Here is a 22,500-nt window from a genome sequence, read left to right on the forward strand (position 1 = left end):
CATCTCGTATGTGTGAATCATACAGTAGTCATGACCAGTAATGACCAGAAGATTAGTTATCTGGTTTGTAGCCTAACTAAGGAGTGTAGAAAGGGTATTTATCAGTTATATGTCTGTGGAGCATAGGAAGAATTTGGATATTTTACCACAGATCACTGTGAGAAGAGAAGTTGTGGGGAGATGAGTGTAATAATGATGTTATAATGACTGGAGGACAGGCTCATTGTAATACATGGAACGGAATTCCAATCCATGCTTGATACCATTCCTCATTCCATTCCATGCATTACAATGAGCCTGTCCTCCGATTTCTATCTAACACTGTACTCTTCCGTCCTAGTCCTGGGGACCTACAAGGTCTGCAGGATTTTGTTCCAGCCCAACCCCAACACACCTGATTGAAGATCAATCAACATCACATCAAGACCATGCTCAAAAGCCCCCCTATCTGTATCTGACTTGGTTGAGCCCTCTCTTTCTCTTCTATGTAAAGATGGGAGGTACCATGTACAACACGGGGCGTCATGTGTCCCTGCAGCCAGACAAGACCCACATGGTGAACATCTCTGGGGGTCCGCTGGCCTATAGCTACCGCCTGGAGGAGGTACGTCTGCACTTCGGCAGCGAGGACGAACAGGGCTCCGAACACATGCTCAACGGACAGGCCTTCCCCGCCGAGGTGAGGACCGGTGTAGCGGAGGCGGTTCAGAATCGCTCAATCTCTCGCGATGAGGTAGTCCTAGCCTGTCACTTCTAAGCCCAGATATAGCCGAAGGTAACGAGGATGTCCTCTTGGTATAGTGGTTTAGGTTTGTGTCACCCATGCGAGAGCGTCCCAGGATCGAACCCTGCGTATTACCTCCACTGGACCATAACCATCTGTGATACCTTATGGCGGGGAGAGAATAGTTAAATTCTTATTTACTTTTTTGTTTTTTGGGGCGGGGAAATGTAGCTCACTACACTGCTACATATCAAACATTAGTCACCTATTCAAAACACCACAAAGATTTAAATGCAGTTTAACCACCACCAAACTACAGCCAAATGTAGTTAAACTAATAGTTGAGCTACATGTATTGGAACTATTCCCCAACACGGTATACTATGCAGTAACTCATCGAGTGATGCCCATCTTACACTACCCCACCAAGACTTGTTTGTGTGGAAGATAACTTCATTAAGACAGTGAATAATGACGATACAGTAACTTCATTAAGACAATGAATGATGATACAGTGTTCTGCTCATCTGTTGGACGTGGCAGGGTTGGAGAGCAACAGTCATTTGCATCTTAAGAACGCAACTCCAGGCTTGACAGACAACTTCATTATGTTGAATGAATGTCTTTAATTTCCGTGGAGGGAGGCGCTGTTTGAATGACAAGGAGTAGTACGCTTATCAAGCCTTAAACGGAGAGTTAGACAGTTTTAAATTACTTATTTTCTCTCTCTCTCTCTTTCTCTCTCTCTCTCCATCTCTCTCTCTCTCTCTCTCTCTCTCTGTCTCCCCCATCTCTCTCTCTCTCTCTCTCTCTCTCTCTCTCTGTCTCCCCTATCTCTCTCCTTCTCTCTGTCTCTCTTTCTCCTTTTCTCTCTCTCTCTCTCTCTGTCTTCCCCATCTCTATCCTTCTCTCTCTCTCTCTCTCTCTCTCCTTTTCTCTCTCTCTGTCTCCCCCATCTCTCTCCTTCTCTCTGTCTCTCTTCTTTCTCCTTTTCTCTCTCTCTCTCTCTCTGTCTCCCCCATCTCTATCCTTCTCTCTCTCTCTCTCTCTCCTTTTCTCTCTCTCTGTCTTCCCCATCTCTCTCCTTCCCCCCCCCCCCCTCTCCTTTAGGTTCAGCTTATCCACTACAACCAGGAGTTATATGCCAACTACAGTGAGGCAGCCAAGAGTCCCAATGGAATAGCCATAGTGTCCATCTTTATCAAGGTTAGTGGTGGAGATGAACAGCGCTGGCATGTATCCCAGTATCCACCCTTTTCCCTCCTACATGGATTTAGAAGTGTGGGATCGATGGTGTTACCATGGGTTCTTACAATCTTCCTATGCTTTTAAATTAATCTAAGGGAGTACACAAGTGCATACTACAGGGAAAAGGGTGGAGAATTGGAATGCAGGGTGTTCTGTGTGTGTGTGTGTGTCTGTGTGTGTGTGCGTGCGTGCGTGCGAGCGAGCATGTGTGTGATGAATATTTGATGTCCCTCTCTCTCTCCTCTCTCAGCTGTCCGAGTCCACAAATCTGTTCCTGAACCGCATGCTAAATAGAGGCACTATTACAAGAATAACATACAAACGTAAGTATAACCCCCCACACACACACACACACACCCTCAATCTCACGCTCACACACCACAAACACACATGTACACACACACCACACACACACACACACACACACACACACACAAACTCTGATCATCTACATGCAACAAGATTGTGTTGTGTTGTAGCCTGTTGAGCTAAAGCCTGGGTCATCACCAGGTGTTACCGAACCACCTCCATCACACCTCTCTGATGGCGTGTGTGTGTGTGTGTGTGTGTGTGTGTGTGTGTGTGTGTGTGTGTGTGTGTGTGTGTGTGTGTGTGTGTGTGTGTGTGTGTGTGTGTGTGTGTGTGTATCCATCCATCTCCAGATGATGCCTTTCTCCTGATGGGTCTGAACATAGCAGACCTGTACCCAGAGACCACCCGCTTCATCACCTACGAGGGCTCCATGACCATCCCTCCCTGCTTCGAGACCGTCACCTGGATCCTCCTGAACAAGCCTGTCTACATCACACAGATGCAGGTATAACTCTGGGACTAACCAGCCATTCTCATAGACTTAACTACTACATGAACAAGCCCGTCAACATTATACAGATGCAGGTGCAGTCACTACTGTCTGATGATGTGAATGGCTTGGTGCTATAGCTTCCAGTAACCTCGTTGAGACCAATTCATTAAGTAGCTACAAGGGGGTGGAAACCGGTTTAAAATGATGTCTTCAATGTCCATCCACTACCAACTACCACTAGTAACTACTCATCCACTACCACGAGTAAATACTCATCCATTACCACTACTCATCCACTACCAACTACCACTAGTAACTACTCATCCACTACCACTAGTAACTACTCATCCACCACCACTAGTAACTACTCATCCACTACCACTAGTAACTACTCATCCACCACCACTAGTAACTACTCATCCACTACCACTAGTAACTACTCATCCACCACCACTAGTAACTACTCATCCACTACCACTAGTAACTACTCATCCACTACCACTAGTAACTACTCATCCACCACCACTAGTAACTACTCATCCACTACCACTAGTAACTACTCATCCACCACCACTAGTAACTACTCATCCACTACCACTAGTAACTACTCATCCACCACCACTAGTAACTACTCATCCACTACCACTAGTAACTACTCATCCACTACCACCAGTAACTACTCATCCACTACCACTAGTAAGTACTCATCCACTACCAGATTAAACTACTATGTCACTCACATGAGGCAATACAGGCTTAGCAAGGTATGTTGTCGTGTTTAAAATGAAATGCCCTCTTTGATGAAAATGAAAGAACGCAAAAACGTTCTCTTTCTTCTTATCCCTGGTACTCCCTCTATGCCCATCTCTCCCTCCCTCTTTCTCTCTCTCTCTCTCTCCCTCTCTCTCTCTCACCTCCCTCTCTCTCTCCCCTCCGCCCCATGTCCCCCCCCCCCTCCCTCCCAGATGCATTCCCTGCGCCTACTCAGTCAGAACGAGCCCTATAAGATATTCCTGAGTATGAGTGACAACACCCGGCCCACCCAGAACCTCCTGCAGCGCTGCATACGCACCAACATCAACTTCAGCAAACAGGGACACGACTGCCCCAACAACCGAGCCCTCAGGCCCCAGTACCGAGGCAAGACCGGGGGGGGGGGGGTGGATATGGGTGTGTGTGTGTATGTATGTATGTATGTATGTATGTATGTTGTGTGTGCGTGCGCGTGCGCGTGCGTGTGCGCATTCGCGTGTGTGTGTGTGCACGAGTCCTATCAAGTCCAAATAAATATTTAATATTCTCTTGGGTAAGCCAAAATAACTGTGTGCCAAGGACATTGTTTTGTTCATTCAATGAAGCCAAACTTACATTCTAGCATCATTAAAAGGAAGGATACCAGTTTGGATTTAATAAAGCCCTGGGAGTTTTTTTGCAAGGTCGAAGTAAACAGTGTTGCATAACCTGTTTCTGTTCTCATGAAATCCAATCTGGGGAGGCTGGTGGAGGTAGAAATCGGAGGATGGGCTCATTGTAATGCATGAAATGGAATGAGAATGGCATCAAACATATGTGTTTGACACCATTCCTCATTCCGTTCCATCCATTACAGTGAGCCTGTCCTCCCACCAGCCTCCCCTGAATCCAATATATGTTGGCTCCATCTTCTCCAACTCAGAGAGGATATCTATAGGGAGAGCATAGTTCAAAATGAACAGCTTCTGTGTAGGTTTTTAGTATTTCCTTTGTGTATCTCTCACACACACACATACACACACACACACACACACACACACACACACACTCACATATAGAAACACACACACATACAAAAACACACACACACACACAAACACACTCGGTTCTTTCCTAACCATGGCAACTCTCTATTCTCTCTGCAGTAAACCAATGGCTTCTGAAGTAGTAGAGATGAACATACGGTACAACAACAACAACAACAACAACAACAACAGCAACAACAACAACAACAACAACCCTACAGAAGAAGTATGGGACTACATATGTACTCCCCGCTTCACAATCTCCAATAGCGTGTTTCAGTGTGCAAGGACTGCAAATATCGGCAGAGAGACTGCTTTCATACCTTATTTTTTAAATACATTTCTCGATAAAGAATTGCAATAAGACATAGATTGATGAGAAATGTGACTTTTAGATAACAAATTAAATCAATGAGAGACTGACATTTTGTGACTTTTACAAGCCTATACAGGACAGATGAAATGCTTCTTTCCGAGTTTATTGAAGTGGTCTTTGGAGGAGAATTCCACCAGACTGGATAATCTCTCTGTCTCTGTTTGTCGTTTATGGACCTCTGCACCGGAGACAATCTGAGAGATATCTTCAGTGACGTCATCGTCACATTCACTTCCTCAGCCTCCAAAGATCCCAACGGACCAACAACCCTTGAAATGACACAACCAAAATGCTGTCACAGTGACTGCAGATGAGGGGAGGCTGTTCTCATGAAATTCAATCAGGGGAGGCTGGTGGAGGCAGAAATCGGAGGACGTGCTCGTTGTAATGCAGGTAACGTAATGAGGAATGGTATCGAACAGCACGTGCTCCGATTTCTGCCTCCACCAGCCTCCCCTGCTGCAGATCTTACCAGTCATAACTTGCTTTCATACCAACAGAATTCCGTAATCGACAAGTTATAGGAGGGTGCTCTGTTTTTGTGGTGAACGTTTCGCCTTGTAGATAACCTCATTACTAACACACACACAAAAAAAGAGTATTGATGCTACACTTAAAGACACAAGAGTATTTCACATGAGACAATGTTGTGTTTTATATCTGCCACAACACTTTTCTAGCCATCCTCGGCCTTTTGCCTTTTATCGGTTAAGTTGTTTACAATGTTCGTTCACTGTGTTTGTTTCAATGTTTGAGAAAGTTATCGAAGACAAAAGAACACTTTACATAAGGCTTGCGTGTTGGACTGTAACTATTTAAGAGTTGTGCAGCTGTTTAACGCTGAATGGAGCATGGGGAGGATGTGATTTGTCTACAAATTATTTTAGGCAGTCACTCACAAAGCATTCCTAATCAATTATTTATTCTCATTTTGGATTCAAAGCTGTGTATGACGTTAAGGGGAGTGTGTGTGTGTCTGTGTGTGTGTGTGTGTGTGTGTGTGTGTGTGTGTGTGTGTGTGTGTGTGTGTGTGTGTATGTATGTGAGTGTCTGTGTGTGCGTGCGCGTGTGCGAGTGCGTGTGCGTGTGTGTGTATACGCATATGCATACGCGTGTATGTCTGTGGGCAAACGCACACACACTCTCCTGGGCATTCTCTTTCTGATTAAAGAGGGCAAATTAATGCTGAACTATCTCTTCGTTTTTAAATCAACCCAACACAAGGACTTACACGTGTTGCCGAACTCTGCCTGCAGATAAGACTATAGAACTTCCTGTGTTCTCCCGGAGAGCCATCTGATATGTATTCATAGGACGCACTATCATCTGCTGCTGCTGTCGCCCTGACTACAGCTACAGTCAGTCAGCTAGCGTTGCCTAGCAACCTGCTTTACTGTATACGAACTCTAGGTCCTCCAATAAATTAATATTCATGATCTTCAATATTCCCATGCCGGTCCGGGAGCGGGTGATTGGTGGAGGTGGTTACCATGGTGTTCCTGGTGGCAGAGGTATCGTTCCCTCTTCTTTAAATACACATGTAGGTCAGGTTAAGACGCTTGGTCTAGGATCTCGTACCTCTCCCCAATGAGCATATGAACATCTCAACCACTGATATGTACACACACAGATGATGATGATGATGATGATGATGATGAAGATGATGATCAATCAATCAATCAAATGTATTTGTACAGCACTTTTTACATCGACAAATGTCATGAAGTGCTTCACAACCAGAACAATGCTAAACATTCTAAACAATACAAACAATATGAACTAAATGATGATGATGATGATGATGAAGAAGATGATGATGATGGTGATAATAAGGTATTGTGTCCAATGGGATTTCCTCATTCAAAAGCTTTGTTAGAACTAATGATAGACAACACATACAGTATCTGCACTGCCAGTACATTTGAGGGTGATTGTTTGTACTGCATCCTAAAACTATACTGAAACTTTCAGGTGATTTTGGTCTGATGATGTAGACCAGGAGAGGCTGGTGGAGGTAGAAATCGGAGGACGGGGCTCATTGTAAAGCATGGAACGGAATGAGGAACGGTAATGTGTTTGATACCATTCCTCATTCCGTTCTGTGCATTACAATGAGCCCGTCCTCCGATTTCTACCTGCACCCTGGTTTTGATCTACAAGTGAGCACATTGAGTCTATTCAAAGCAAAAGGCTGGTGTTTGATTTGTTGGATGATTGGTTCCATGATTGCTTATTTGTGACTGAACAGAGATTAAACACTCTGTGGTGGAGGTAGAAAGAGAGAGAGAGAAAGTTGCTGCTGCTGGCCTAGACTCATAAGAAAAAAAGAAACTGTCTCATTGCTGATGTCTGCTTCATAGAATTTGGGGCAGTTCTATAAAGAACAAAGTGAGAGAGAGAGAGAGAGAGAGAGAGAGAGAGAGAGATAGTATAATCAGTAGGAAAAGGACAGAATCACAGACTCAAGAGGCAGGACACTCTAGGACACACACACACACACACACTCACTCACAAATTGTCACACACACTCACTCACTCACTCACTCACTCACTCACTCACTCACTCACTCACATACATACATACACACACACATACGTGGGCAACACATACTGAACATCACATGTCTGGTTTTGCATCTGTCCTGACGTATGACATCGTTGTCTCGACTGGGCAAGGCTTCTCCCTTCTCCTTCCTGGGGATGCATGGATGTCAGTGGGATGCACTCTATTAGCTATCCTGGGAAGCGGAGGGGGAGAGACTGGCTAATACTGTATATCCAGGTCACTTCCTGCATCATGGAGGCACTGGGGACTTCACTACACTCCCACACATCTACATCCTCAGTTTAGCCAGGAAGCAGCTGAGGCGAGTGAACCACTGGTGCTGGAATTGACTAAGTGGTGCACTTTATATACACGCCTTAAACTCAGGGGACATCTAAGGTCTAATGAGTAGGGATGTCCTGCTGCTTGTGTAGTTGAGTGGCGACTTTGTGTGTGTGTGTGTGTGTGTGTGTGTATGTGTTGTCACTGAAATCAGTTTTGCGCTTACCAGAGTGTTATGTTTGGGCGATACTTTAATGCTAGATCTATGTTCAGGAGTAAGACCGACCAAGAAAGGCATCCATTCAGCATTTTTTAGGCTTTCATAAATTAAGTGAAGAGGACCTGCTGCCATCTAGTGGTATCGTACATGACTAGGATTAGGATTAATCGTATCGTTCCGCCCTGAAACGGTAGGTGGCGGTATGCTCTAACACAACCGGATTTCAATCCATTGACACCTACCACCACCAACGAAGCACCAGATAGCGCGTCGGGGGAACAAAGGAGCCGAGTTCAGAATCAGGGTGAGGGCGCTTTCCTCTTTTTTTCGCTTTTGTAAACGTTGTACATGTTTAGAGGCTGTTTACTACACTTTGCCAATAAATGAAGGTTATTGTGCTCCCCTTACTGTTGGTCAAACTAGCAGATATGCTGTCATATAGCCCCACAAAGCGGATGCAATGAACCGATTTCAATTAGCTTGGTAGCTAAACAGTTAGTTAGCTTTACCGCTAGCTAACCAGAGCTATTTAACTAACTAATGTGTCTGAAAGTAGAGATGTAGGCTCGAATTCAAAAGATCAACCTCAATACTGGTGTGTTAGCTTGTTAGATAGTAAGGTAATTTGTTTGCAACCTGAAATTAACCGCTATTCATGCGACTTCAGATGTTAACGTTAGCAGTTTCGTAAGCTAGTTGGCATGTCTTAGGCCGTGGTAATGAAGCAAGCTAGGGCCTTTGTGCAGCAAGAAAACATCAACGACAACGCTAAAAGTGACTTGGGGCTGTGTGCATTGCTGGGAAACTGCCTAGAAACTGTCTTAACCGTCTCAAGTCAAGTGATATCTTGACCGGTACAACTTATAGTTTTGTGATGGCTTGCTGATGTAAATTGTTGTAAATATTGTGTTAGTATCTGTATTACATTCTATTGTTGTTGTTGTGGATGTTGGGAGCTGCTCTGCCCAAGGCATTTCGTTACATTGTATTCAATGTAATGACAAATAAACGGAACTTGAATGCAATATGATGTCTACATTTTCATCCACGACACATTGAGAAGCTATGTGTTTTTGTCATAATTGATTGGCCAATCTCACCACCTTCAAAAATGTCAATGTTTCGTCTTGGTTACTGAGCTCTGACATTTAGATGTAAAAAGACCTAACAACTGGCTTAAACAAATGCTTGTGAATGTTGATGAACCTGGATGAAAGCATCCATTAATGTACTACTGCGAATGTCACCGTCAAGTTGTCTCTGGTTAGGCTGCGCATAACAACATGCTCACTACGTGTCTGTTTTGTGTTACAGAGATCAATGACGGAAGAAGCTTGAACTCCACAACCCCTCAAACAAGATGTCTAGTAAGTAGACTTTTCAGACATCCAATGTTTTAGGGTTAAAGCTGGGTCACTCTTGGATTCACTGGTCAAATGGGACGTGGAGGGACTTTTTAAGTTAGTTTAGTTTTTGAGCACCTTCAAAACATCAGTGAAAACGGAGGACGGGCTCATTGTAATGCATGGAATGGGATGAGGAATGGTGTGCCCATTGTAATGCATGGATTATTCCATTCCATGCATTACAATGAGCCCGTCCTCTGTTTTTCTACCTGCACCAGCCTCCACCGAAATACATTGCATCATGGGAGCCCATATAGAATGCACAGTAATTGTAGAAATGCACCTTTATTGCAAAGGTTAGATTTAGACATATGCTTAGTGGAAACGTTGCCTAGTCTAATACAGTCTTAATTCACCCGCTATCATTTTGTGCCGCTATTAATGTGTCCAATTTTTCTTTTACACAGAAAGACCATCCTATGCCCCTCCCCCTACCCCCGCCCCCACAACAGTAAGTATCCAACACACCGTCCAATAGCTGTCCTTCTTTTTCTCCTAGTGTCAGGGAGGTGGTTGGGTACTTCCTGGAACTTCCAGAGACTCTAAACAACTTTGCTCATATTCCATTGGCCGCTGAAGACTTCTGTGGGCCTGTTAGGTAGCGCTTAGCCTTGAGCAATTAGCTATGCTAAGCTATCCCACCCACTACTAGCCATAACATATCACTAGTAACGACGTTAGCCTAGGTAGCTAGTAGCGAAGGGTGAGCCTATGTATGCTTGTTTCATTATCAGCTCAAGCATCCCTCTTGTCATGTTGAAATACACTCTCTGACTGGGAGTGTGTTTGCAACATGTGGCTCTCAAGACACACACCATCCTCCCTCCATCAGAGTCATCGGCGACAGAGCTTCTCAGTTAGCCATGAAATGCTACTCCATAAAGGGACTTAGACCCATTCTGGAGGATGCAACGTTCACAAAGTTTTAGATTGAAATGTATTCTACAGAGATGACACTATTTTAATGATGATGATGATGATGCGGGCAGTTTCCCCAAACACAAAGTAAGCTTACTCTTAAATTAGAAAGTACTTTCAGTGGAGAATCTCGATCAAATGTGTGTTTGTTTTTTAGTCCAAGACTAGGCTCAATCTTTATTTGGGAAACTAGCTCAAAGAGTGATGTTGGTTCTAAACGGTACATTTTTATCTGAACATTCTGGAACGTTGCTCCTCTCGGTCCTCTGAGTGTTCTGTTGAGTGACCAGCTCTTACCTCCTCTCCTCACCATCCCTCCTTTTCTGTTACACTTCTCCAATAACATAAAGGTTGGTTTCCTGGACACAGATTAAGCTGAGTCACAGACTACAAAAGCATCCTCAATAGACATTTTCCCGTTGAATGTGTGATTTGAGTCTAGGCTTAATCTGTGTCTGGGGAAACCACCCCACTGTCAAAAATACCATCGTTTGCTGCTTTTTGGAAGATGTACTGCCTCCTTTTGCATTGCATGCATGACTATAAAAATCATAACCAAACGAAACGGCAAAAAAAAACAGACAAACGAACAAAATCTTCATTTTTATTTATTTGTCCTCCTCCCTCCTTCTTGTTTGTGTCATTTCTCATTCGTATTTTGTCTCCATTTGTCTTCCATCAGCAAGTGCCCAGCACCCCTGGGTTTGTGGGGTACAACCCGTACAGCCATCTGGCCTATAACAACTACAGACTGGGAGGGAATGCCGGCGGCAACAGCAGGGTAATGGTAGGACCCACGGCAACCGACCAGGGTTGCCTAGCAGCAGCCTCGTGGAGGCCAGTGGAGGGAGAACACCGGAGGACTGCCCTCATTGTGATGCACGGGACGGAATACGGAATGGTCGCGTTGGAATAGAATGTGGAATGGTATCAAACGTTCCACAATAGAGCGCTAGGCGTAACTAGTGTTGGCCCGATTCCTCATTCCGTGCCATGTATTACAATGAGGCCCGTCCTCCGGTTTCTCCCTCCGCCAGCCTCCCCTGCTGCTGTCTACAGCCTGGAGGAGGGACGCGGAGCCTATTCCTATTCCCAGAACTTAGTAGAAGCAGACCAGGATACATGGGGACAGTATTCCCAGAAGTAGACCCAGGAAAACTGGGACAGAGGGGGACATTTTGGCTAAACACCATTCATGTTACTCTTAATTCCGAATCATTTTGGTGTGCAAGTCAATTGGAGAAGCCATTTGGCAGATTATTAATAGTAACAGGCAGGGAAGGATAGCTTTCTGAGTGACAGGTGGTTAGACTACCAGACCCGAGTGATGCTCAGTTTCCCGCCCCTCGTTAGTCGGTGCACAACCCCTCCCCCACCCCCCTGTCCAACACGCCCATCTCCTGTCCTCGTGTTTGATTGGCTAGCGTTCCGGCTTGATTCTGAATGACTACAAAACCCAGACTACTGTTTGTGGACTCACAAGCGAGCGCCCCCTTCCTCCTGCTCCCAGTCCGGGACAGTAGTTCATGGCTGCCTGTCTCTACCACTTCCCCACTCCTCTTCCCCGCCCTGCCAGCAGCCATGCCGGGCAGTGACCCATCAGCACCATGCCCGGGCGGACCATCCCAGGCTTGCGACTTAGGCATGGTACTGGTTGGCGTCTCGGCACAGAGCAGCCGAAACCTGACGCCAGCATTTGTTTACCTGTAGCTGTAGTAGTAGTAGTAGTAGTAGCAGCAGCGATGGTTAAGCTTAGCCTTGTAGTCTCGGCACGGTACATTGATTTCAACGGCCAACGTTTTGTGTGTTAGCTCAATCAGGAAAGGTGTGCCATGTCCAAACGGGTCACCTGTGTAGCTGCTCCTTCCCCAGCCCCTACAGCAGACCGAACCACACCATTGTCATTTTCAGTTGAACCCCCCTCCCCCCTACTTCATAGTACATGTTGTTGTGATTGTTTTGTCTGTATTGCACACACACACACACCTATGATCTATATTGGTGAATAACAAGTATTTGATCCAAACATTTGATCGTGTGTGTGTGTGTGGCAGACCTTGCTTTATCCAGTCAGATTTCAGTTTTACACCAGTCATGTGACTCACCTTTATTATATGGCTGATGTTATCTCCAATAACCATATTCCTCCTTTGACCTCTCCACTGTTTTCTCTCTCCCTCTCCCCCCTCTCTCCACCCCCCTCCGTCTATTTGCCTATCTCTCTCTCACCCAGAATTCCACAGGGATCACCGTCCCCAAGCCGCCCAAACCGCCAGATAAGCCGCTGATGCCCTACATGCGGTACAGCCGGAAGGTAAGCAGGAAGGTAAGACACCCCGGTGTCTGCTTTTACTGCTTGTACAGGGGGAACCCACCCAGGGGGGTACCCACCACCTACCTACCTAGCCTCCTGGCCTGCTGTCTGGGCCGGGACGGCAGGAAAGTGACCCCCCCTCCTCTCTCTCCCCCCCCTCTCTCTCGTCGATGACCCCAAGTGGTATGTTCCGATTCCTCCCTCCTGACGGAGGGCCGGAGGTTGGAGACAGCAGAGTTGACACCACCATCGGAACCCACCTTCTCCCGTCGTCGTTGTTGTTGTTGTTGTCGTCTTCTGTGTTGTGTGTGATTGAACCCTATGTGTTTGTGTGATCTGCTGTGCGTTTCTCCCCTAATCTTCAACTCTTCCTTATCTCTCCCGATCTTAACCCTCTTTCACCCCTCTGTAGCCCCTAGTCTTCTTTCTCATAATGACATTAGACTCCCAGCCAGCTGTGGCTCCTCTGTGTTGACCGTGTGTGTGTGTGTGTGTGTGTGTGTGTGTGCGTGCGCGCTCCAGGTGTGGGACCAGGTGAAAGCCTCCAACCCTGACCTGAAGCTTTGGGAGATAGGGAAGATCATCGGGGGGATGTGGAGGGACCTGACGGACGAGGAGAAGCAGGACTACCTGAACGAGTACGAGGCGGAGAAGGTGAGGCGATGGCGTCAGAGAAGGAGCCTCGCTGTTGGTTTGTGGTGGTGATGATGTCGTGTCGCTGAGGCGTTCGCAGATGCGGCCGCAGCCGGCTTTTATAATGCCGTGTCGGTTTCGTCGGGGGACGATGTCTCGAGACCGGTTTTGCTTTCTCGGACTAGGTTGAACGTTTGCCATGTGACCTACAGATCCTCTCGGGTCTACAGAAGTGCTGAGGGCGCAGGATTCTCCCCTAAAGAACGGAAGAAGGCCGCTGCGCTACCTTGTCACCTTTGCTCCGCCACTACGTATAACATTTCAGAGCAAATTAAACTGGTAAAGATAGTCTTGTACTGTCTTTTTTTTGGTAAAGAGCGCAAGACAATTCTTCTTGGAATAGTTACTGTAATCTTATATCGAATGGCGTTGTCGGTGAAAGTGGAAGCGTTTGTTACGTTCCTTGGTTAATCCAGCGTTTTAGCTACATTTTTAGCTGCGTTTTGACATGAATGAACGCAAGCCGGGTTTCGGTCATTGCAACCCGGCGCCACCTCGTCCAAACATCCTGAGGAGAACGCTGTTAGGGGCTACGAGGTTAATTGTTGTTGCTGCCACCCAGACGGTGGTGGTGTTGTTGTTGCTGCCACCCAGACGGTGGTGGTGTTGTTGCCACACAGACGGTGGTGGTGTTGTCGCCACCCAGACGGTGGTGGTGGTGTTGTTGTCTACTGTTGTTGTTGTTGACACACCCGGCCTAACACACACGACCTTTCCCTCCCTCCCTCCCTCCCTCCCCTATCCTGTTCTAGATCGAATACAACGACTCTCTGAAGGCCTACCACAACTCGCCGGCCTACCTGGCCTACGTGAATGCTAAGAACCGGGCCGAGGCGGCCCTGGAGGAGGAGAGCCGGCAGAGGCAGACGCGGGCGGAGAAGGGGGAACCCTACATGAGCATCCAGCCGGCCGAAGACCCAGATGGTAAATGTAAAGACAACAGTGGATACCATGTCTTTTTACTGAGACTGTAGCAGCTGTGGCAGCTCAGTGGCGGCTGAGAATTGCATGGACATGTAGCCTGGAGGCGATGTTCGCTATCAGGAATAGTAATATTAAAATACAATTAGAATTGATGAAAAACTGTATTGTAATGTAATAATAATTTGTATATAATATTATATAAAATAATATAATAATTATTATTTTTATTGACTTTTGTGGCTTTTACAGAGAAGAACACATGCATATACATATATGTAAAACGATTAAAATATTTGATATTGATTTGGTATTTTGTAAGTTCCAAGATGGCCGCCCCTTTAACGGTCCTCCTCTTCCTGTAGACTATGATGACGGGTTCTCCATGAAGCACACGGCCGCCGCTCGTTTCCAGAGGAACCACCGCCTCATCAGCGACATCCTCAGCGAGATCGTGGTCCCAGACGTCCGCTCTGTCGTCACCACGGCCCGCATGCAGGTCCTCAAACGCCAGGTCCAGTCTCTCATGGTGCACCAGGTACGGAACACACACACTAATGTGTACACACACTAATGTACACACACACTAATGTACACACATACACTAATGTGTACACTCACCCACACACTAATATACATACACACACACACTAATGTACACACACTAATGTACACACACACACACACACACACACACTCTAATGTACACACACACACACACTAATGTGTACACTCACACACATACACTAATGTACATACACTAATGTACACACACTAATGCACACACACTTACACTAATGTACACACACACACACACTAATACGCACACACACGTACAAGGGTATACACCATCACACCGAGGATCGAACAGCTCAATCGATGACCCGAACCCTAAGATTGCAGCACCAGTGTCCAGGCGTTCCTCACCTGTTGTTGTTGTTATTGTTGTTGTTTACAGAGGAAGCTGGAGGCAGAGCTGCTGCAGATAGAGGATCGTCACCAGGACAAGAAGAGGCGGTTCCTGGAGACCACGGACTCCTTCAACAGCGAACTCAAACGGGTACGGAGATGTCCTTCGTTACCGTCTTGTCACTCACTACACCCCCTGTAGTTGTTGTTGTTGTTGTTGTTGTTGTTGGTGTCGGTGTCCTCCGCTGTACAGTCAAGACATTAGATGTGACACTCTGTCCCCAGCTGTGTGTCTGTAGTTACGTGGTGTGTCCCTACCTTGTCCCCAGCTGTGCGTCTGTAGTTATGTGGTGTGTCCCTACCGTGTTCCCAGCTGTGTGTCTGTAGTTACATAGCGTGTCTGTCTACCTGTTTCCCAGCTGTGTTAGTTAGATCTGTTGTGTATTGTCTCTGTTTAGAGAGAGAATAATACGTAATAAGTATTACAGCCATAGACGTTTAAACGTTAAAAGCAATAGTTCTATATCCCCCTTCATCTCTCCCTGTCCCCAGCTGTGTAGCCAGAAGGTGGAGGTGGAGAAGTTAGACCTGTTGTGTTCTGTCCCCAGCTGTGTAGCCAGAAGGTGGAGGTGGACATGGAGAAGCTGGCAGCGGAGATGGCGGCAGCGGAAGAGGCGGCGCGGCGGCGGGCCGAGGAGAGGGAGAGAGAGGCCGCGGAGCAGGCGGAGAAGGCCGCCCAGGCCCAGGAGCAGCAGCAGGCTACTGCGGCCGAGGCTAACGCTACGGGGGCTAGCGCCAACGCGGCATCGCAGCCCAGCCCTGAGCAGAACCCTGCTAACGCTACGGCTAACACTAACGCCAATGCCACCACGGAGACCAAGGAGGAGGAGGAGAAGCCTACACCCATGGAGACAGGTTGGTTGGCTCACACACACAGTCACACACAAACGCCCATCAACTTTGTGTGGTCTCCACTACACTTCCTAACCAATAGCCTCTGTTTGGTGATCCTTAGTGTGCTCCGTATCCCAGTCGTGTTTTAGTGAAGACAAAACAACACATTTTGAGCAGTAATTGCTGATCTTTAAACTAGAGCCCCAATTTTTGGGTCTAATACCTATTTAATACCGAGAGAATAATCCCCCTCTCTCTCTCACACCCCTTTACTGACACACTCTGTTCCCCTGCCCTCAGACGAGGCTCCGCCCCCGGAGGCAGCCGAGGCCCAATCAGAAGCAGAGGAAGGCACGCCGACCCCCACCCCTGGGGAGAAGCAGAGCCAATCGGAGCCCGCCGAGAGCGCCACGGACGAGGGCACCAACGACAGCACCGCCCCCTCTGAGAGCAGCACCACCACCGGCCCCCCCACCGGGGCTGACACCCCGGCCCCCGCCCCTGAGCCCACCACCACCCCCACCCCCACCCCCCCAGAGGAACCACGACCCCCCAGCCAACCTCAATAACACCTCAGATAGCATCTATGGGCCCCGTTCCAATACTCTAGAAGTGCTTCCTTCCTTCCTTCCTCTCTTCCTCTCTCCTTTCCTTGAAGATCTGATCTGATCTGACATGACTCGATTGGTGGAAGCGACGCAGTGCGAGGCCTGCTTTGACCAGTCCAGTCACATCAGATCAGCGGTTTCCCTCAGGGAAGGGATGCATTTTAACAGTGTTAATCGAACGGGACAATAGTCTTCACCCCTGGGCCCTTATACAGAAGGGTGGAACGTTCCAGAACGTTCCGATCGAAATGTGCTGTGTAGAACATGTGTTGCCTGTTATGTAGACGAAGGGAGTCATGTCCGTTCTAGAAGCTACATTTCTATCTGCAACTTTGTGAGTTCATTTTCACCACACTGCATACACCAATGGAGGCTGGTGGTGGAGGTAGAAATCAGAGGACGGGCTCATTGTAATGTGTGGAATGCTATCAAACACACATCTTTGATTTATGAATTGATTTTTGCCTCGACTGTTGTCCATAAACAACTCTCCCCAGCTGCTGGGCCTTACTTGGGCACCTGGGTCGATTTAAAAGGATTGTATAGATGTAACCTAGATGGTGGGAATTCCAACGAGCCTATCAGAGGGCTAGGTTGAGATTCTACCATTTTGTTTATACCTGTTCAACCCTTTTCACATCTAAATGCAGCCAAGGGGTTGTTTCTGAACAGAACACTGGCTCCTTGGAGCATGTTTGTTCTAGCGCAGCACTAACACACACCCACAAAATCCATCTAGGGGCTTTACACAGTACAGGGCCGACCTGAACCATAGTGTGGCTGGCTCTGATATTTTTCTTTCATATTGTCCTTTCCAGCTTCAGCAACGAGGTGGTTAGGTGGATGCCTAACCCAGTACAGCTCGGTTTGGCTCTGTAGTGTAAATTAGGGTCTAGCCTGGGTCTAAATGGGGGTCTGTTCTGTTGAACCAGGTGTGTTAGGGCTGGGTTGGGACAAATCCATGCACCCCCAGGGACCAGGAGTTGAATACCAGCCAGAGCCGTAGCCGGGCATCATTCTAGTACCTGATGTATTCTATGCCCACTGTTGCCCTCTTATTTGTTATTTTTGTTTTATTTTTACATGCTATTTTTGTTGCCTCCTTTTTTTGTAAACTGTTAGATAGCGTTCCTGTAGGCCGAGGACTGTTGGTCATCAATTGATTTATTGATAAATTGATTGATTTCAGAATTCCAATGCCATGACCAGCCGCTGAATTATCACATATTATAGACAACATAAACTATGAAAGCAAATGTTTAGTTGTGTGTAATAGAAGGTATAATTACTGTTGTTAGTAAGCTGTTGAAGACAGCTGTATAAACCCCAGTTCCACACCACCAGAGCAATGGTTGTAACCCTCAAATGTAACCTCACACATTCAAACGACTGTTTTTACTTGAATTTGAATGATTTTAGAATGCCTCTGCGTTGAATCTTTTTTTGTACTGTCAAAAACTTCTCTGCCCAAATAAAAAACAATTTCTGTCTTTATGATCAGTGTGGCTTATTTCGAATGTTTCGTTAGTTCAGTGCGACCATGTGTGGAATGGATGCTGCCTAATATGTCAATCACCATTGTAGGAGAAAGTGCAATGGTCTTCCAGACTATATGAACGGAAGCTGGACCACTGCATTTATTTAGGAGCGACTAAGGGGACACGCTGGGCCTGAAAACCCTGACCGTAACCGAACCATAACCACGTTTTACCCAAATCGCAAATTCAACTTCGGTTTGCAGACCCAGCGTGCGGTACGGAGTACAGAGAGGCATCCCTTAGCTGCGCTGACCAACTGCTCTTGCTCTACTCTGTGGTAAGCTAACATAGGAGGTAGATGGAAACTTGTACAACTGGTAATTCAACTCCATCTCACATTACCACGATCTTTGAGGAAGTAAATATATAGTTGTATCCAGTGGGGATCACTAGGGGAACCCTGGTGGCTGCAGAGGGAAGTTGAATTAGTATACAGTAGAACATTAACTCTGTTCCTGGCCTCTGTCCAACACCAGGGGGAGCCCTACAACTCCACCAGAATACACCACTCCCACTACAGCTACAGCCACAAACCAGGAAATGTTCCCACCCTCAAAGCATAAACACTTCTAGAGAAACGAAACTTATCACTGATACTCTGCTGCTCCGTCTGGTAGTGTGTGCAGCAAAATGGCAGAGAGCATGGACTCCTTCAGTTGTTCGATCTGTCTGGATCTACTGAAGGATCCGGTGGCTATTCCCTGTGGACACAGCTACTGTATGGGCTGTATTAAGGGCTGCTGGGATCAGGATGATCAGAAGGGGGCCTACAACTGCCCCGTGTGCCAGGAAAGCTTTAACCCGAGGCCTGTTCTGAGGAAAAACAAAATGTTGGCTGAATTAGTGGAGAAACTGAAGAAGACAGGACTCCAAGCTGCTTCTCCTGCTCACTGTGAAGCTGGACCTGAAGATGTGGCATGTGATTTCTGTATTGGGAGAAAGCAGAAAGCCTTCAAGTCCTGTCTGGTGTGTCTGGCCTCTTACTGTGAGACTCACCTCCAGCCTCACTATGAATCTCCTGCCTTTAAGAAGCACAAGCTGGTCAAAGCCTCCACACAATTGCAGGAGAAGATCTGCTCTTGTCACGACAAACTGCTGGAGGTTTTCTGCCGTACAGATCAGCAGTGTATCTGTTATCTGTGTACAATGGATGAACATAAAGGCCATGATACAGTCTCAGCTGCAGCAGAATTTACTGAGAAACAGGTAAGAACCAGAGCTACTCATTGGTGACTCTCTGATAAAGGGAGAACTGACTGGGTCTTCCCACTGGCAGCTGTCTGCCAAGCTGAAAGTCCATGTCTGTGTCTCTGAGACTAAAGTGAGTTAATGATTGAAAGGATTTTATGATCAGAGACATTTTACTGCAATCTTTAAGGATATATAGAGCCCAAGAACCTAACTAAGTTTAGCAGATTATAACAGAAATATATAATGTCCTCAAAAAAAAAGAAATAAAGTAAAACATTCCCTTAATGTATTTAATGTATTCCATGTGAATTACAAATTCCATGATAGTATTAAATTAGTATTCATCACAAAAGTGAAATTAATGTTACGTTTTTTTTAAATTTCAAACTACATCTGCAATTGTATTGGTGATGTGCACCAATATGGAAAGTCGGTATCGATATCAGTTTCATTTTTCTCATATCAATATATATATATTAGCAATCTGGCATTTATATCACAGAAGCACTATTTGTCCACAGAGGCAGCTGGGGATGAGTCAGCAGAAAGTCCAGCAGAGAGTCCAGAAGAGAGAGAAGGAACTGAAGGAGATCCAACAGGCTGTGGAGTCTCTCACAGTGAGTATTGACCCGAGGAGACACACCATTTCACTGCTCTCCTCCAGTCAGCCACTCTCCAATTATTTTTAATTTATTTAACCTTTATTTATCCAATCCCACTGTGTGTGTGTGTGTGTGTGTGTGTGTGTGTGTGTGTGTGTGTGTGTGTGTGTGTGTGTGTGTGTGTGTGTGTGTATCCTAACAGCGCTCTGCACAGGCAGCAGTGGAGGACTGTGAGAGGATCTTTACTGAGCTGATCCGCTCCATTGAGAGAAGGCGCTCTGAGGTGAAGGAGCTGATGAAAGCCCAGCAGGAGGCAGCAGTGAGTCAGGTTGAAGGACTCCTGAAGCAACTGGAGCAGGAGATAGCTGAGCTGAGGAGGAGAGACACTGAGCTGGGGCAGCTTTCACACACAGAGGATCATATCCATTTCCTCCAGGTAACTACACTAACCCTCCATCTGGAATACTGAAAGGAGCTTCCTGTTCAGTTATTCATTTATCCTCTCTCGCTCCCCCCCCCTCCCCCCCCCCTCTCTCTCTCTCTCTCTCTCTCCAGAGTTATGTCTCTCTCTCCAGTCCCAGTGTATCTTCAGACTTACCCAGCATCACTATCTATCCTCTTCAGTACTTTGGAGATGTGACTGAGGCTGTGTCTAAGCTGAAAGACAAATTAGAGGACGTCCTTAAGGGGGAGTGGCCTAAGATCTCAACTACAAGTGAGCGAAGACTCTATGTCTAGTCCCTTTATATAGGCAACTTTAGAACAAGGTCCTAATCATCACTTTGTATACAGTACAGCAGTGGAGGATGGGCTCATTGTAATGCGTGGAACGGAATGAGGAATGGTATGTGTTTGATACCTCCGATTTCTACCTCCACCAGCCTCCCCTGCAGTACATGTATGTGTAATATGATATGATGTGAATGTTCTCTTTCTCTCTCTCTCTCTGTGAATGTGTTTGTGTGTCTGTAGTTGAGGAAGTGGATGTTTTACTGCCACCAGAGCCCAAGACCAGAGCCCAGTTCTTAAGATGTGAGTCTCTTTATCCTGAAGCAGTTAACAGTCTCCACTGATACTCTACAAACATTGATAGAACTAGAGAGCTCTAGGAGAGGGAGAGATTAATCAAAGACAGGCTAGATATCTGACTCCACTTATTTCTCTGATTTGGTCTCTTCTCTGCTCTTCTCCCAGATTCCTGTCAGCTCACACTGGACCCAAACACAGCAAACAGCTGTCTCTCTCTGTCTAAGGAGAACAGAAAGGTGACATGTGCGGGACAAGCATATGTTGAACATCCAGAGAGATTCACTGACAACTTTCAGGTGCTGTGTAGAGAGGGTCTGTCTGGACGCTGTTACTGGGAGGTTGAGTGGAGTGGTTATTGTGTTGCTGCAGCAGTCTCATATAAAGACATCAGCAGAGCAGGGACAGGTTATGCCAGTAAATTTGGATGCAATAACAAGTCCTGGAGGTTAGATTGCTATAGTCATGGTTATAGTTTCTATCACAATAATGTTACTAATGAAGTATCAGGCTCTCCGTCTTCCAGAGTAGGAGTGTACCTGGATCACAAGGCAGGTACTCTGTCTTTCTACAGCGTCTCCTCTGACACAATGACCCTCCTCCACAGAGTCCAGACCACATTCACTCAGCCCCTCCATCCTGGGTTGCGGCTTAGTTGTTCTCAGGGTAACGGAAGTGCTGAGCTGTTTCAGCTGGAGTAGAGGTCTCTGTTAGAGCCTACTATTCTGTAGAAACATCTTTCTCTGTGATTTGGTCTTTAGAGTTTTATCACTCTTCTCCCCTTCTATGAATCTCAGAGGATTGGCTCTACTGTTTAGGTTCATTGAGTCGACATCATTGCCCATATTTGGAACACACAGTACATTTGGAACATACTGTACATTGTGATGTCATGCAGTTGTTTTAAAAGTCAAGTTTAAAAAAAAGATTGAGCTCTCTCTGTAAAGTCCAGAATATGAGATCATTGATGTTCAGAGGATCCTCAGATTTGACCTCTGGAGACAACATTCAGCAGCAGCAGCCAATAAGGACATAGCTTTCAGTATCACACCTCAACCTGGCCTCACTCTTTATTACTGAGTATTCTCTTCATGAGGTTTATCCATAATGTCATAAATCTTAATGTACACATTCAATATAACATGCTCTGTTCCAGAAATAATTTATGCTTAGATTGGTGCCTTGGTTCCAATATTAGCATTGATTCCAACTATTCTGTTGGACATCTATCATGGCAGAAGCCTTTTCTGATACTTAAATGCTGTTTATAGTTCATGCTGTAGAAAGATTAATTAATATTGATTATTGCTTCCCATATAAAATCTCCATGCTATCATAGGGTTCCCATGGTAGATTTCTCCCTGTCAGTCCACATGTAAATGTCCCTTCTGTAGTGATCACAGGTTATGAATGTGTTTCTGTGCTGGTATGAACCACACTCTGGGTCTTTGCTCCCTATGGTAGGATCACCAAGGTGTCAGCTCAGAGGGACACAACTATGT

The 22,500-nt window shown here is 46.2% G+C and overlaps 3 protein-coding genes across 14 annotated transcripts in view; all 3 read left to right on the plus strand.

Moving 5' to 3' along the window:
- LOC310809676 (carbonic anhydrase-related protein 10-like) overlaps positions 1–4,698 on the plus strand; it is a gene marked incomplete at its 3' end in the record, with an annotated part of 25,681 nt that extends 20,983 nt beyond the window's left edge. Inside the window, exons 4-9 of the mRNA XM_083677073.1 lie at positions 494–679; positions 1,835–1,930; positions 2,223–2,295; positions 2,635–2,789; positions 3,743–3,917; positions 4,676–4,698. Of these exons, the coding sequence (XP_083533199.1) occupies positions 494–679; positions 1,835–1,930; positions 2,223–2,295; positions 2,635–2,789; positions 3,743–3,917; positions 4,676–4,698 (708 nt within the window). The remainder of the gene's footprint in view (positions 1–493; positions 680–1,834; positions 1,931–2,222; positions 2,296–2,634; positions 2,790–3,742; positions 3,918–4,675) is intronic.
- Positions 4,699–8,159: 3,461 nt separating this feature from the next.
- Positions 8,160–18,131, plus strand: smarce1 (SWI/SNF related BAF chromatin remodeling complex subunit E1). Of its 12 annotated transcripts, none has more exons than XM_083677055.1 (11): positions 8,160–8,282; positions 9,293–9,345; positions 9,792–9,835; positions 10,985–11,089; positions 12,536–12,628; positions 13,139–13,270; positions 14,062–14,239; positions 14,596–14,768; positions 15,189–15,290; positions 15,692–16,054; positions 16,334–18,131. In XM_083677055.1, exons 2-11 carry the CDS (start codon positions 9,339–9,341, stop codon positions 16,700–16,702), a joined length of 1,566 nt encoding a protein of 521 aa, XP_083533181.1. In that variant the 5' UTR covers positions 8,160–8,282; positions 9,293–9,338; the 3' UTR covers positions 16,703–18,131. The 12 variants fall into 12 exon arrangements, with proteins under 12 accessions (XP_083533181.1, XP_083533190.1, XP_083533185.1 ...); XM_083677064.1 differs by having other exon boundaries at positions 15,748–16,054; XM_083677059.1 differs by having other exon boundaries at positions 14,062–14,233.
- Positions 18,132–18,773: 642 nt separating this feature from the next.
- LOC310809670 (tripartite motif-containing protein 16-like) overlaps positions 18,774–22,500 on the plus strand; it is a 3,847-nt gene continuing 120 nt past the window's right edge. The window contains exons 1-6 of the mRNA XM_083677054.1: positions 18,774–19,385; positions 19,892–19,987; positions 20,175–20,408; positions 20,528–20,687; positions 20,945–21,004; positions 21,167–22,500. The exon at positions 21,167–22,500 is cut by the window's right edge and continues 120 nt beyond it. Coding sequence (XP_083533180.1) covers positions 18,810–19,385; positions 19,892–19,987; positions 20,175–20,408; positions 20,528–20,687; positions 20,945–21,004; positions 21,167–21,699 — 1,659 coding nt within the window. The 5' untranslated portion in view covers positions 18,774–18,809 and the 3' untranslated portion in view covers positions 21,700–22,500. The remainder of the gene's footprint in view (positions 19,386–19,891; positions 19,988–20,174; positions 20,409–20,527; positions 20,688–20,944; positions 21,005–21,166) is intronic.

This window comes from Argentina silus (assembly GCF_951799395.1).
Source record: "Argentina silus genome assembly, chromosome: 9".
NCBI lineage: Eukaryota > Metazoa > Chordata > Actinopteri > Argentiniformes > Argentinidae > Argentina > Argentina silus.

What these genes read in the sequence shown, in the direction of transcription:
- smarce1 (XM_083677055.1), top strand. An exon ending in GCCGGAAGGTAAGCAGGAAG is followed by an intron (nt 12,629 to 13,138) that starts GTAAGACACCCC and finishes TGCGCGCTCCAG; the next exon opens with GTGTGGGACCAGGTGAAAGC. An exon ending in GCCTACACCCATGGAGACAG is followed by an intron (nt 16,055 to 16,333) that starts GTTGGTTGGCTC and finishes CCCTGCCCTCAG; the next exon opens with ACGAGGCTCCGCCCCCGGAG.